Below are 14,870 nucleotides of genomic sequence, written 5' to 3' on the forward strand. Positions count from 1 at the left end.
GGATTGAGCCAAAAGATTTCCAAGATATTTTCCGGGTCCTGTGACTTATCAGGTGGTTTGTAGAGAAGAAGAAGGAGGAGAAGAAGAGAAGGAAGGAAGGATAGATAGATAGATAGATAGGAGGTGGGGAAAGGGCTGGACCTTTTTAATGGTTTTAGTGAGTGAGTAATAAAGTTTATAAATAAAGTCTCTACTGAGAAGTTTGCGTGTTGGAGAAACGGGAAGCTCTGTAGAAGTTTGTTGGTTTGTTCTGCTTTCAGTAGAACAGTAACGTTGACAGGATGGCAGGAGGCTCGGTGTCGGAGTGTAAGGAGCACTTGTTTAAAGTGCTGGTGATTGGGGAGTTAGGTGTGGGGAAAACTAGCATTATTAAACGTTATGTCCATCAGCTTTTCTCCCAGCATTACAGAGCAACAATCGGTGTTGATTTCGCCCTTAAAGTCCTCAACTGGGACAGTAAAACGTTAGTCCGGCTGCAGCTGTGGGACATCGCAGGTAAGGCGTGTTTGTTTGTTTGTTTGTTTTTGTGTTGATCACGTGTGCTGATGCACTTTATTATATATAAAACTAAAGAGAAACGAGGCGACAGCGTTCTGTATTCAGGGCTTATAAGAGTTCAAAATTACCAGCTCGATGGAAGTCACGTTATTGTAGGTTTTGTGACTCTCCGCCCATCGAAAAAAAAAAACTTCAGGCTTGTATACTTCCGTTCTGGTGTGTGTGTGTGTGTGTGTGGGAGGGAGGGAGTATATGAGTGAGTGAACTGAGTATAAACTGTGTGTGTGTGATAGAGAGAGAGAGAGAGAATGAGAATGAGAATGTGTGTTTTTTGTTTTGTTTTGTTTTTTTACTTTCATTTCACACCAACAGTGTGTGTATACTCAGTTCACTCGTGTGTGTGTGTGTGTGTGTGTGTGTGTTTTCAGATTAGACGGTTAAAAAACAGAAGGGCACAAAAGAGGAAGTGAAATCATTTATCTACAAGGGAAAAACCTCTACAGGTCACCAGTCTGCCACACTGATTTGTGTGTGTGTGATGCAAGAAAATCTATATCTCTCAACCATTGATTATGACATTATATTATATCATAATTTTTACACTCTTGTAGACGTTAATAGGATCATAGTATTTATTTAATGAAAACAGAAAGTTGATGTTTTGTGCGCATGTGAATATAAGGGATTGTTTTATACCCGATATCGTAACGGCTCCTTTCGTCTTGACTCTCCTTGTCAAGTTGAGGTTAAACGCTCAGACCCACTCAATCACACTCTTCTTAAGCATCCATATTTTCATTTGCAGTTCAGGAAGTGTTTAATTTTCTTTGAGCGCAGAGGAGCAGCAGTCAAACATGTTTTTTCCAAAGTAAAGTGACTTATAAATATTGTTAATATACTTTTGATTTATTTTATTTATTTTTCTTCCATAACTTATGGTAACCTTATAACAATGAAACACAATCAAACTAAGTTTTATGTCTATATATATATATATATATATTACACACACACTGTATAATAGTGTAATCAGGACCAGTCGCTCTAAATCCATGCTTTCCTACACTAGCAGGATATATTTTTTTGAATTTCTCCTGTACTGTATGCTGTATGCTAGCTCTTTGTCTTCACGTAGTCAGGATTATGTGCGTCATAAATCCTAAGAATTTTCCCTCAGAATTGTGAAGCTGCTGGAAGAGATGAAGGAGAGGTTTTGTGAAATCGTACTAGGTGAGACTTGGTAAACCATGTGTTTGGTTTATATTTAATGGCAACTTGAGGAATTAGGCTTTAACATTCATTTGTTTTCCAGAGCAATGGATAAACATCCTTTATTGTGTGCATGGAATTCAGTTTAAAACAATAAGTATTAAAATATTTATATTTATAATAAGTAAATGAAATAATTAAGAACGTGTGACTTCCAGAATTCCCCTTGATTGCTTATGAGATTCTGTAAGTAAATTGTGAAGGGGAATTTTACATCATGACTCCTGATATGTACTTCTGTTCTGGAGAGTACCACATAGTAGTACACAGTTACACTAACACAAATGGACTGTGGTGTGTGAGTGTGTGAGAGTGTGTGAGAGTGTGTGAGAGTGTGTGAGAGTGTGTGAGAGTGTGTGAGAGTGTGTGAGTGTGTGAGTGTGTGAGTGTGTGAGTGTGTGAGTGTGTGAGTGTGTGAGTGTGTGTGAGTGTGTGTGAGTGTGTGTGAGTGTGTGTGAGTGTGTGTGAGTGTGTGTGAGTGTGTGAGTGAGTGTGTGAGTGAGTGTGTGAGTGAGTGTGTGAGTGAGTGTGTGAGTGTGTGTGTGTGTGAGTGTGTGTGAGTGTGTGTGTGTGTGAGTGAGTGTGTGTGAGTGTGTGTGAGTGTGTGTGAGTGAGTGTGTGTGTGTGAGTGAGTGTGTGAGTGAGTGTGTGAGTGAGTGTGTGAGTGAGTGTGTGAGTGTGTGTGTCTCCTCTAGATACTCTTGACCGATCCCGGCTGCTCTGTAGACATTCTTGACCAATCCTACTTACTCCGACAGAAACTCAAACAATTCTGCCCATTCCTCCATACACTCTTTGCCAACACCACTTGCTCCTACAGACATTTTGACTAAACTATTCCAGCAGACTGCAGACCAATTTTCATGCTCCTGCTGACACTCTTAACCAATCCTACCTGCTACCAAAGACACATTTAACCAATCCATCCTACTTCTGCAGACACCTGTGACCAATCCCACACATTTCTGCAGACAATATTGACAAATCACACCTACTCCTAAAGACACCCATGACTAATCCCATCCACCTCTGCAACCACGCTTGGCTTGTCACTGTACCGACCCTGACCAGGATAAATGTGAATGAATGTGGAAACGTGTCATACCGCATCACAGCCAACATAACAATCTTAATCAATACGACTGTCCTTTTCCTCCGCAAGCTTCATATCTGACTATCTGCTCTGGCTTTCAGCTAAATAAAAAAATCTCTCAACCTTTGTCTTTGTATCCTGAAAAAAACCAACCCAGTAATTGGCACATATTTCTCAGTATCCCTGTCATGTGATGATGGGAGAACAAGCTGTTAGATGGAAAGGAATCGGCTATGACAAATTATGGGTGCCCGGAAGCATTGAAAACAAACACTTGCTATTTTTTTTATTAATTTTTCACACAGTTGAATGTAGAATAAGCTGTAATGACATTTGTTTTGTATAATTCTCTTAGCCAGTTAGCTACTAGTCTGAGTTAACAAGTCAGCAACTGGTAAATGCTTGGTGACTAGTTGAAGGGACCTTTTTTTAAAAGGGTCTCATCCCCAGACACTTCTTGGAGCTAATCAGCTAACCAAAACTGATTGCTTACAATTTTTTCACCTAGCAGATGCTACACTATAGTCATTGCCAGCAACTATTGACAACAGACAACGCCAGTACAGTACGTATTCTTTTTACAGACCTCAACATGACCTTCTGTAAGATTCAATAATAGTTAAACTTCCAGGCTTTTTGAAAGACACCATGAATATGGACTGTAAATGTAGCTTGATTAATGGTTGTGGGGATGGTGACTACTTCTGATGTCATGTGAAAGCCTCAGGGGTCATGTTTTCTAACGGTGCAGTGTCACAGATGCTTTTCTGTGAGTGCTGCATTCCCTTCCCCTCACTATCGCATCAATATGCCTGGAGACAAAGGCAGTTCTTCCAGCCCGTGGCTTTCTGTACCCTGGCTGAGAACCCTGTCTGTTATTCTTTGATGAAAAGTTGTGATGGTAGCACAATGGATTCCAAGTATTTCTCTCTGAGGACATCATATCATGAGATCTCGGGGTTCATACATATGTACGGCTTTGGTCAATCTTTTCCTTCTCGTCCTGTGATGTGTTGCTGGAGGAGAAGGTGATGTAGGAGGAGGCTTTCATGTGGGTTGTTGGGGTTTGCTGAAACTACATCCACGTCACATCAGATCATGAATTTCACCCAGGGGCGGTTCTAGACCTTTTTTAGGGTGGCTGAGATCACAGCCCCCCTGTCTGTGATCTCAGCCACCCTAAAACTATAAGTATAATTATTACTTTCAAAAATAAAAAATAAAAATTCCGTTAAAATGCAGGACGTGTCGTCGATGGGAAAGAAAATTACTTATCAGTTTGATCCAAGGGCGAATTTTTTTACTTTGCTTTTACGCGCGTGCGTCGTAGTCTTTCACAAGTGCGTCATCAGCTGTCTGCTTTATTTGAACGGAGAAGCACAGAGTCAGTCAGAGCGCAGTGAAATTTCACTATTCTTATTACCAGAGTTGTAGCACAAACAAAATATTAATGCAAACAATCCATTTAATACTAAATAAAAATAACATTTATTGATTTGGTCTTTGTCTTGTGCATATTTTTTTATTAATGACTGCATTCATTGGACACACTGTTTGTAGAGAATGCACACATACATGAACTGATCTGATTCAAGACTGGCATCATTACATCATGCATAAAATTTTTGGTGTCCACTTTTGCCATTTTAAATTTATACTATAACTTTTGGCTTACTATGTAGTCATATAATATATAATATAAAACTCTTCTTGTTTTTAATTCTCACTGAGGGCTAAAACCCCTAAAGATGAAATCCTAGAACCGCCCCTGATTTCATTGCTGGTGCTTATGGGAACTTGGATGAATACAACAAAAAGCCACTAGGCTGGATTATCGGAAAAGTGTTCTGGAAAGTCTCTCTGGAATAAGGAGTTATTTCTCTTTAAAGGATCCACAAAGACTGTGCAAATTGTTCTCATTAAGAATTGTCCTTCCTTGCTTGAACTGAAACTGGATCTTTCTCTATTCATATTTTTTTTTCTTCTTTTTTTTTTCTTGTTAATTTTCAAAAAGAGAAATAATGAGATTTGTGGGAAAGCTGGGGATTAGCAGAAACCTGCGGATAGACAAAATTGTTCGCCTTTGGTTTTGGTTAGGACTACTGTAGGGATGAGTGGTGTGTGTTCACCTTCAGTCAACTAAAACTCTGGGAATTGGAGGTTATGCAGTATAGATCATTTCAAACGCCGGTTCTGTGTGTAAACCAGGATTAACTTAAACAGAACAGATCATTGTAGAACAGAGCAGAACTGTACGCCCTCTATTAACCCTGTTAATCGAGCAAGTAATTGGCACTTTGGTGGAAGAACTTGAAAGTGTTGTGTCTCTCTCTCTCTCTCTTTCTCTCCCTCTCTCTCTCTCTCTCTCTCTCTCTCTCGATCTAATGATTATAATGACCCTGACTAGAAAGACTGTAATCGAGACTTTCAGTGAAGATGTGTGAGTTGGAGCCTGAGTGAAATCAGGGCTTTGTCCTCCCACTGTAGCCCAGAATAGCTATACTCTTCTTGGGCTGCCTGAGAGATGAGCAGATTACAACCCTAGAGCTCTAGAGAAATCCAGATCCTTGTTCTCTCAGTTTAAGAGTGACGATACTGCCTATACCTCTGTCTTAATCTCAGAAGGAAGGAGAGGAAACGAAGTGAAAAGGCAGTCTCTAAAATGTCCAGGACAAAAGAGATTGTGGATATTGATATGAAAGTGATTGGGACTAGCAGCTGAATGGTCTGTTCTTTTTTTTTTTTTTTTTTTTTCCTGCTGAATATTTAACGACTGTACGTGGTGACTTAGTGTGGCTGTAAATACTGATGATGAAAGTGTCTGACCTGGGAACCCTTCAGTTTGACCCATTTAACCTTTATCCAATAATTAACACTTTAGTTGATTCAAATCTGAATAAAGATCTCTAGCTGTTTTGCTTTATCGCTTGAAATAAAACTGTGGACTTTTGGAGCAGTTTCTACACCCAAATTAAAAAAGCTGATTATTTTTATTTATTTATTTATTTATTTATTTATTTATTTATTTATTTATTTGTCACAATTTGTTCATATCCATTTATTCATTGACTGCAGAATGACTCTTTGCCCATTTCCGTCCTTAGCTAATCAGTACAAATGGTCTGCCTGGTCGTGTTCGGTAAGAAATTTCTCTAAAATCTATACAGAGCCGGTTGGGTTAAATGACAGGCGCCGTGAGGGATGTGCCCTTTGCAGACAGGTTGCCTCGTCCTTGTCTCCTTCTGGCTTTCATTAATGGTGTTGTGAGTGAGATGAGGGACACTGTGGCTGGTCAGGGTCTGAAGTGCACTGCTGTTTTGTTGCATACTGGGGGGATACTTGTACCTGGCTTGTCTGGCTTGGCCTGTTTCTATGACAACACACCCACGAGATCATAACCATGGTTAGGACCGTGTAAAGAAAAACTTGTGGTTGCCATGGCTATGGGCGAAGACTTTTCCTCCTTCTTTGGCTTTCTTTCTCATTACTTCTGCTTTTTCTCTCCTTTTTTTTTTTTAATCCCGTTTGCAGGAAGCCGTCATCTTATCTTACCATTTGTGTTCTTCAGACCTGGAGATAAAATGATGTTTCTAAAAAATCGTTTAATGACAGACGTTTTAAAGCAGGGTTTATTTATTTATTTTTTTCTCGTTTCAAATTGAACAGCTGCTTTTAGCAGCCACCGGTGACTCAGGGTGTGTGCTATCGATGAAGGTATGGATCAGTAATGAATGACGATCGATCCTTGACATCCTGAGCCCATGAGAGACACAAAAAAAACCTCTTTTCGCATTGTGACTTGCTCTAAGAGCAGCATAGACGGTCCACGCTATTGACCGGGTAGCATTTATCGAGATTAACCCAGAAGCAGGTATCCAATACACACTTCTCATTGTCATCCTCAGCAAACAGTGTTCAGGCCAAAAAACCTTTCAAAACTCTAAAATGCTGCAGATGTAATGAATGCTATTAAGATGAGTTGTATTTCCTTTACTGCCTGATAACTACAAAATCACACAAACAAAAGTGGATCGATTGATTTTTTTATTTTTTTTTTATCAAACTGACTGACTACCGAAGTCGACAGCGTTACAGACTGTACCTTCTTACTGCTCGTCACGGTTGTCACTTCTTCATTTTTTATTAGAAGGCTTGAAGAAAAAAAACGGGCATTATATGCAGATATTGCAAAACTCTTGCATCATGAGTTTCCATAGTAGCCGTATATTTGTGCGTGTTTCTGTTCAAACAGTAAGCTCTTTCCTCCTTCTCCCTCCTCTCGATAAAAAATTGCATATATTCCAACGATCGCTGTTAACGGATTCAACCAAGGCTGAGTTCTCATTCATCTGGCCCTTCTGTTCTCCTTGAGAAACCGTGGCACGTGATGCTGGCAAAGTGTGGTTTCTCATGAAGCCTCCAGTGAATCACCAAGTTTAATGTCAAAAATCTACAGGGGGATAAAAGTGAGCACTTTAATAGGAACCTTCATACAGTTCTTCAATCAGCCAATGATGTTAGCATGAAGCCATGTAGATACAGGTCAATGGGGTGGAAATGTGAAGGCTTTAGACAGGCTGGATGGAGAATTTCAGGAAATTTCAGGAACTCCTAGGATTGTCCAGCTTAAGGTTCTAGCTTATAGGAAGATTAACATACTGTAAATAACCAACTGTGGTGAGCAGAAAAGGATCTCAGAATGTGCACCACAGCAAACCCTGAAGTCGGATGGGCTACAACAGCAGAAGACCACAACAGGTTTCTCTCCTGGCAGCATGATTTATTTGTGTATATTCTGAAGCAACTAATTATTATTATTATTATTATTATTATTATTATTATTATTATTTTTATGTTAAGGGAAAAAAGAAGGCAGCAAGAGGAAACTGTACATACTGGTCATAAGAACTAGGAATAAAACAGCAGTAATAAAACGATAAAATAGCGACTAGACGTGGGCGTGTCCACATCAGCGACGCACCAAGTTCACGCAAATACGGAGCGAGTCGGTGAATCATCGCTAGAGCAACTCGTTGATGTTCCTTCATCTCATATGATCTGCTGCAGATAAGCGCTGCTGATATTTTCTACACAAACACCAAATCTCCATCCAGAAGGTTTCATTCTGCAAGAAAACCGGAGGATATGGAAAACGGAAGGCTAACAGCTCCACCCACTGAGACACGTTATTACTATGGCAACCAGAAAACCGTGACAGTACAGTGACTGGGTGAACGTAGCACGAGGCTTTTCAACCAGTGATAAATGATAGATACATACAGAGTATATTAATTCAGTAATGTCAATTCAAATCCTGGTAGAAGGCGTAGTGGTGGAGAAGGTTGTCTCTTTTCCTGGTGGGACTACACTTTAGGTTTTCTTTTCTAAAAGCAGATTTGTAAAAGGTCCTCGAAGGTCTTTTGAGAGAACACAGCAGTGGATTGTGCGTAGAGCCACTGAGGAGATTATACAGGAGTTCTCAGTAAACCGAGCAGGGTTTTCTTCTGTGTTTATCAGGATTAGCATCACAAACACCTCGCTAATATTTTGTGCTGTATTCGCAGCTATGAATTCGCATCTAACCTTAACGTCATGATGTCAGACATAAGACTATAGTTTTGCCATACTGTCTTCTGAAGGCTGTAGAAAAGGTTTTGGGGTTATTTATTTATTCGAAATAACATTACTCAGAAAATTTTCTATGAATAAATACAACAATCAATTCCTTAATAAATGGCTAATAAATTCTCATATCAATCATGCATAGAAATCTTCTACATATTATGCAGATGAGCATTGACACCCTGCGAGTAATTCCGAAATGGTTCTTGCGTATAAACAAACGATCAAGTTTCCTGCAATCTTGAATGTAAAAGTTTTGGCACCCCCTGTGGATCGGGGTGCGTGGGACTTGACTCCAGAATTCAAGGGTTTAAAGCACAGCTACTCAACCGTTTCGAGAGGGATAACATAGAACTTGCTTTGAACAAGATGCCTGGCGGAAATGGCAGAGAAGGAAATGAAAACCAGGAGCTCTTTTTCTTCTGTGTCAGCCGCCCTGGGCGTTCACCTGAGGTTAAAAAGAGTAAATTTAGCCTTGCAATTAAGAGCAATTAGCTGCCGAGAGACCTGAAAGTGTGCAGCTGAGAGTGTGGATAATGAAGCTGAAACACAATGTGTGTGTGTAAAGTGCTTTAAATTATTATATTTTTAAATACTGATACGTATCGCTGCATTATGTTGTCTTTAGTAATAGAAAGATATAGACTAGAGAGAGAGAGATGATGGAGAGAGAGAGAGAGAGAGAGAGAGAGAGGTGGAATCAAAAAAGCCAGGCGTGCATAATGAAGGGTGTGATTATTTCCCCTGTGTCAGATTCATGTCCCTCAGTTCTCCTCTAATGAACTCCATTAAACAGCGGTTCTGTCCCCCAGCCTGCACAGTGATTAAATGGGCCATTCCATATCAGGACTACGGATCTCAGCGATATCGGAGCTACGGCTTTTAAAAAAAAAAGTCATACATAAAAAGAACGACGTTCTTTTTCTAACGTTGATTAAATGCATGAAATAAATAACTAGAATATGAAATAACTAGACTGTTCACCTTTAAACGCTGAAACCGAAGCCCTGGTGATATCAGAGAGATGAAGATCTAAAAAGCTTTACTGTTCTCCAAACTTACATTTCTACACCTCTATTAGTTCGAATGAATACTTTTGATTTAAATCTTTTTTTTTTTTTTTATTTGAATTTTTGTATAGCACTTTTATCAATGGACGTTGTCTCCAAAGGAGCTTTTACGAACGCATGGAATCAGAATAAATATTGTAAAGTTTAAAATTAGGTGACTATTTAGATCTAAGGTTTATCCCTAATGATCAAGCCTGAGAATAAAAAACTCCCTGAGATGATATGAGGAAGAAAACCTTGAGAGGAACCAGACTCAGAAGGGAACCTCATCCTCATTTGTGTGACACTGGACAGGAAATAATGTCAATGTAAACAATTTTTTTTTTCTACAGCAGCTTGTAGTCGAGTGGAATTGTGTAACCAAGAGCTCCTGAGAAGATAACAGATAAGCATCATTTCTGACTTAACGCTAATTCCTTCCAGCCGAAGTCTTTAAATGTTCACTGGTGAAGACTGACGCGCAAAATTTTTGATCCCGCTTATTGCACTCAATCCAGGAAAAGTGTCAAGAATCAACGCATTTCATACACGGCATACTTTATATATACTTAGAAAGAAAGAACTGCTCTTGGTGTTCCAATACTTTCGGAGGATACCGTGTTATACTCTCGGACAGTGTAGCTAGAATAAATTCTTTTCCTTATTCGAGATTGTAACGTTAAAGCCGGATATGATAGAAAGCTGGCAGAACTTGCAGTTCCTGCCCCAACTCGCAACTTACAGGACTAAAAGGATCTGCTGCTAACGACTTGGTGCCAGACACCACAGCACGCTTTCAGAGCTCCTGTGAAGTCCGGGCCTTGACGTTTTATTCAGAGCTGTTTTTATAGCACAAGGAAAACTACACCATATTCAGCCGGTGGTTTTAATGTTATGGAACACTGAAGAGAATATTATTTGGGATTCTGCCCAATTGTGGAGCAAACGAGGGGAAAAAAAGAAATCTCTAAACCAGTTCTGAGCCAGTTTAAGGCAGAATAGTTTGTGTTTTGGGTACATGGAAGTAAATAACCAGCAAAGCAAGATGAAAAAGTCACAGAGGATGAAAAAAATTAAATCTGAAGATTGACGTTTACGATAAAAAGAAAATACTTTTAGATTTCTTTGCATAGAGACAAGAAATAGATTCTTTGGCACTTGCTACTGCTAAAGTGCTACATGCTACTGCTAACTGTCTGTGGTTGTATAAATAAGAAGCTTATTATTACATATGCATTTGGATTCATTTTGCGTTATTGATTTATTTATTTTTTTTTTACTCTGTGTTTTTAAAAATTTGGATAAATTGTAATCAAACAGAACCAATAGCCTAAAAAGAGCATTTCCACCCTGTCCGGTTTAAGGAAAATAGTGTAGAGTGTAATAATAATACCAGCCGTGTAGTCGAGAGCTGCTCGATGACAGCTGCTGCCCCGAAAGCTCGGCTTGACGAGAGGGTTTTAGGTGGTTCTCGAGCAAACTCTCAAAAAAAACCCTCACTCTCACATGTAACAGTTTGGAATAAGGACACTGTAGAAAGAACATTATTTACATTGACATTATTTCCTGTCCAGTGTCACCCAAGTACAGATGAGTTTCCCTTCTGTGTCTGGTTCCTCTCAAGGTTCAAGGAGTTTTTCAGACTTGCTCATTGGGGATAAATGTTAGAGATAAATAGTAACGTCATTTTAAACATTACAGCGTTTATTCTGTTTCTATGCTTCTAACGTCTATTGTTAAAAGTGCTGGACAAATAAAAAGAATTGAGTTGAATTAAAGGTGGGGTCTCCGTTGTTTGAGAAACGCTTCAGAAAACTGCGTTGGGCCGCAAAACAAAACTAACGTGTAGCCAGTGAGCAGAAAGGGGCGTGTCTTGTCAATATGGGCGGAGAGAGTGTTCAGTGCGCATGTGTGGTATTAGCAGAAAGCGGTTTTGACATTGACATGGAGGATAAAAAAAAGAAAGAAAGCGAAGAAAGGCTTACGATAAGGCAAGAAGTAGGACCGTGTTAATATAGGATCAGCTTTCCAGCGCTGGAGAGAACTGAAGGAGCAGGAAGTTGGTGCATATTCACAGATTGGAGTTTCCCGAGTCAATAACTCCTGAGCCAAACGCTGTTACTACACAAATAACACCTCTTTTCTATCCTAGTAATGTAGAGAGGCAGCTACAACCGTGTTTTGTGTAGTAACAGCGTTTAGCTCAGGAGTTTAGCTCGGGAAACTCCAATCTGTGAATATGCGGCCAACTTTACTTAAGACGCTGAGGTTGTTTTTTTTTCCTTCTCGATAGGTGAGTAACGTTGGTTTTGCTTTGTTTCACAGAACTAATATATGCTGTCCTTTCCATGATTATGCTTGTGTGTCTTTGTTGCTTGTTTGTTTATCTGCAATCGTATTGTTCTTCCCTTCAGCTATGATAAAGACACATTTCTTTCCATTAGTTGCCTGGGTTACGTATGTATGTGTGGGCGGAGCTATCAATACAGCGGTGGGACCCATTTGGGTTAGGGGCGTGTTTGTTTTGGTGATTTCAAATGTCAACGTTGGCTTTCAAACAACGGAGACCCCACCTTTAAAAAAATTAGTGTACAAATCATAGCAGCCATTTGTTCTAATTAATATTAATTCCTAATTAATTCCTCACCTGAATTGCCGTGTGCAGTTGGAATTGCTAACACGTGCTGAAGTTATTTCAGAGCTGGTGTGAAATTTGTAACCACTCAGCAGTTCTGTTAATTTAATAGAATTGAACGTTCGAAAGAAACCCAGTTATACAGTTCTAACAGTTATAGAATTATACAGGACCGTTGTTGGGAATTTTTAACAGTGGACATTAGATCTTTCCTTCTACTGTAGTTTCCTTCCTGAACACTCGACCTTTGCATTAAGGACTGTGTGTCGGAAGATGACGAAGCTTCAGTGTCGAGTTCGGTTTCATTTCTTTTTTCTTTTTTTTTTTTTTTTATTATGGCAGACTTGCAGCAGGCGTTCAGAGGATCCTTCAGTTAGGATTCATTTCATCATGTTTGGTCTGTCTTCTGCTGGGTATCACATCACACGCTTCATTTTCTGGTGTTGATAAATTCAATATGGTGTGTTTGTGTGTATGCGCGTGTGTGTGTGTGTGTGTTAACGAGTTAGGAGTCAGGAAATCTGTCACGAAAAAAAGATCTCCGATCTGACCGAGCTTTTTCTTGAGCTTTCATCTTATTGGATGAATAAGTCAAAAATATCAGTCTAATCACAGTGCTGTCGCATCACATCACATCAGATCACATTTCTGCCAGTTCTTTTTTACACAGTCTTTTCCTTTATTCATTTTTTTCCCCCAGTTTAATTTTGTTACATGTTGTTTCCGGTGTAATGTAACACCAGGCTGCACGATGCCACTTTAAAAAGGATGAGACGGGGTGAGCCGTCTTCGGGAACAAGGCTACGTGCCAGCGTTGTGGTGCCGTGAGGATCTCAGCAGGATGAGAAAATTAGCGGAGCTGAAATCAGATCCGTATGCGTCTGATCCGTATGCGTCTGAACGCGATGCTTGACGAAAAATATCTTTTGTTTTGAAGAACTCGGCTTATATAATATGTCATGTTTGTCTTTGTTGTGTTTAGGTCAGGAGCGGTTCGGGAACATGACCCGAGTTTACTATAAGGAGGCAGTGGGAGCGTTCGTGGTGTTTGACGTGACCAGAAGCTCCACGTTCGAAGCCGTGTCTAAGTGGAAGCACGACCTGGACAGCAAGGTGAAGCTGGCGAATGGGAACCCGATCCCCTCTGTCCTGCTGGCTAATAAATGCGACCAGAAGAAGGACGGCTCAAATAACGCCACGCTTATGGACAACTTCTGCAAGGAGGCCGGCTTCCTGGGCTGGTTCGAGACGTCAGCTAAGGTAACACATCATACACACCATCCAGACTTCTTTCTTGATGAAGCATTCTGGCAGCATCTGTGTGGATCGTGAAGTAGTTCAGGCTTTCTCCAGGGTTTGGCCAATCGTAAAAGACCCTTCACCTACTACGAGAGTGATCCACGCTAAGCAGATCAAAGCCATTCTCGATGCCATGTTCGAAATTCCCCACATATTTTCCAGAATTATGCCCCAAACAGGACTTTTCTATGAAACCATTCTTTTACATCCGTATATGATAAAACTACATTCAACAGATTCACCTTGTTTATCCACCTGAACACTGACTTTTTCAGCAGATTTCTTTTTGCCGCACGCACTAGTGTGTGTTTGTGTGTGCGCTGCACGCACGAGTGTGTACTCCCACAGACACATGACTGTTAGTAGTTTGTGTTGTGTTGCTCAGCTCCTTCTCTGTAATTACCAGCACACAAACCTCACATGTTTAACGTCTTGTATATGGATCAGTCGAAGTCCAGTGTGACTGTGGAGCTTCACGTGCCTTCACATGACTTAGCATGGCTGATTAAGAATGTGTGTGTGTGTGTATGCGCGTGCATGCGTGTGTGTGTGTGTGTGTGTGTGTGTGTGTGTGTGTGTGTGTGTGTGTGTGTGTGTGTGTAGCTGTTTGACAGAAGGCGTCTCATCACCCAGTCTGCATAAGCACATGCTCGTGAGCTAAATCTATCCATTAGGGATTCAGTCACACTGATGTCTGGTGGGAAGCTCCAACACCTGTGTGTGTGTGTGTGTGTGTGTGTGTGTGTGTGTGTGTGTGTGTGTGTGTACGTACACAGATGTGTCATTCCTCGTTTATCAAGCCCCCTTGTGTTCTATAAAGCCTCATGTGTCCTATCACACAGCCTCCTCTCCTCTCCTCTCCTCTCCTCTCCTCTCTTACTCTCACCTTCTCTCTCCAGAGACCTCAGCTGGCACATTTGCGTTTGTTTGTTTTGCTAGCTCAGTCTCGTTTTTCTCGATTAGCGGAGAGGGATTGCAGCGGCGAGCTAAACAGGCAGAATGAAAAGCGAGGCAAACGCGTATACAGTGCAGGTGGAGTCAGGGTCGAGACGGTGGAAAAACAGCGTTAGAAACCTGTAGGGTTTCTTCACCGCCGTCTCGGTGTTGACGTTGATTTCACAGACCAGACACCAGGTTGTGTGATCGGGTTCGGTTCCTTAATGAGTTGTGTCGATCCACAAACTTTCTCCTGCGTGTGTGGTGTTCTAAGTGCCCACGCTGACTGGGACATCATGTTCCGTTAGGAGCCACAGTAATTGTGACGATGTGGGCTTGTCTCCATGGTAACTTACTTAGTAATCCATCCTTGAGTAATGCTCCAAGGAAACAAGAGGTCACATGGTGCACTGCTGGTCAATCCAAGTGTAGTCGCAAACTGTGAAAATGACTCCTTTTAATCTGGAGG

The 14,870-nt window shown here is 40.6% G+C and overlaps 1 protein-coding gene across 1 annotated transcript in view; it reads left to right on the forward strand.

The window, feature by feature from the left end:
• Positions 1-64: 64 nt before the first annotated feature.
• The window catches only part of rab32a (RAB32a, member RAS oncogene family), a 19,489-nt gene continuing 4,683 nt past the window's right edge, over positions 65-14,870 (forward strand). Inside the window, exons 1-2 of the mRNA XM_060883034.1 lie at positions 65-495; positions 13,149-13,426. Of these exons, the coding sequence (XP_060739017.1) occupies positions 282-495; positions 13,149-13,426 (492 nt within the window). The 5' untranslated portion in view covers positions 65-281. The remainder of the gene's footprint in view (positions 496-13,148; positions 13,427-14,870) is intronic.

This window comes from Tachysurus vachellii, chromosome 12, assembly GCF_030014155.1.
Source record: "Tachysurus vachellii isolate PV-2020 chromosome 12, HZAU_Pvac_v1, whole genome shotgun sequence".
NCBI lineage: Eukaryota > Metazoa > Chordata > Actinopteri > Siluriformes > Bagridae > Tachysurus > Tachysurus vachellii.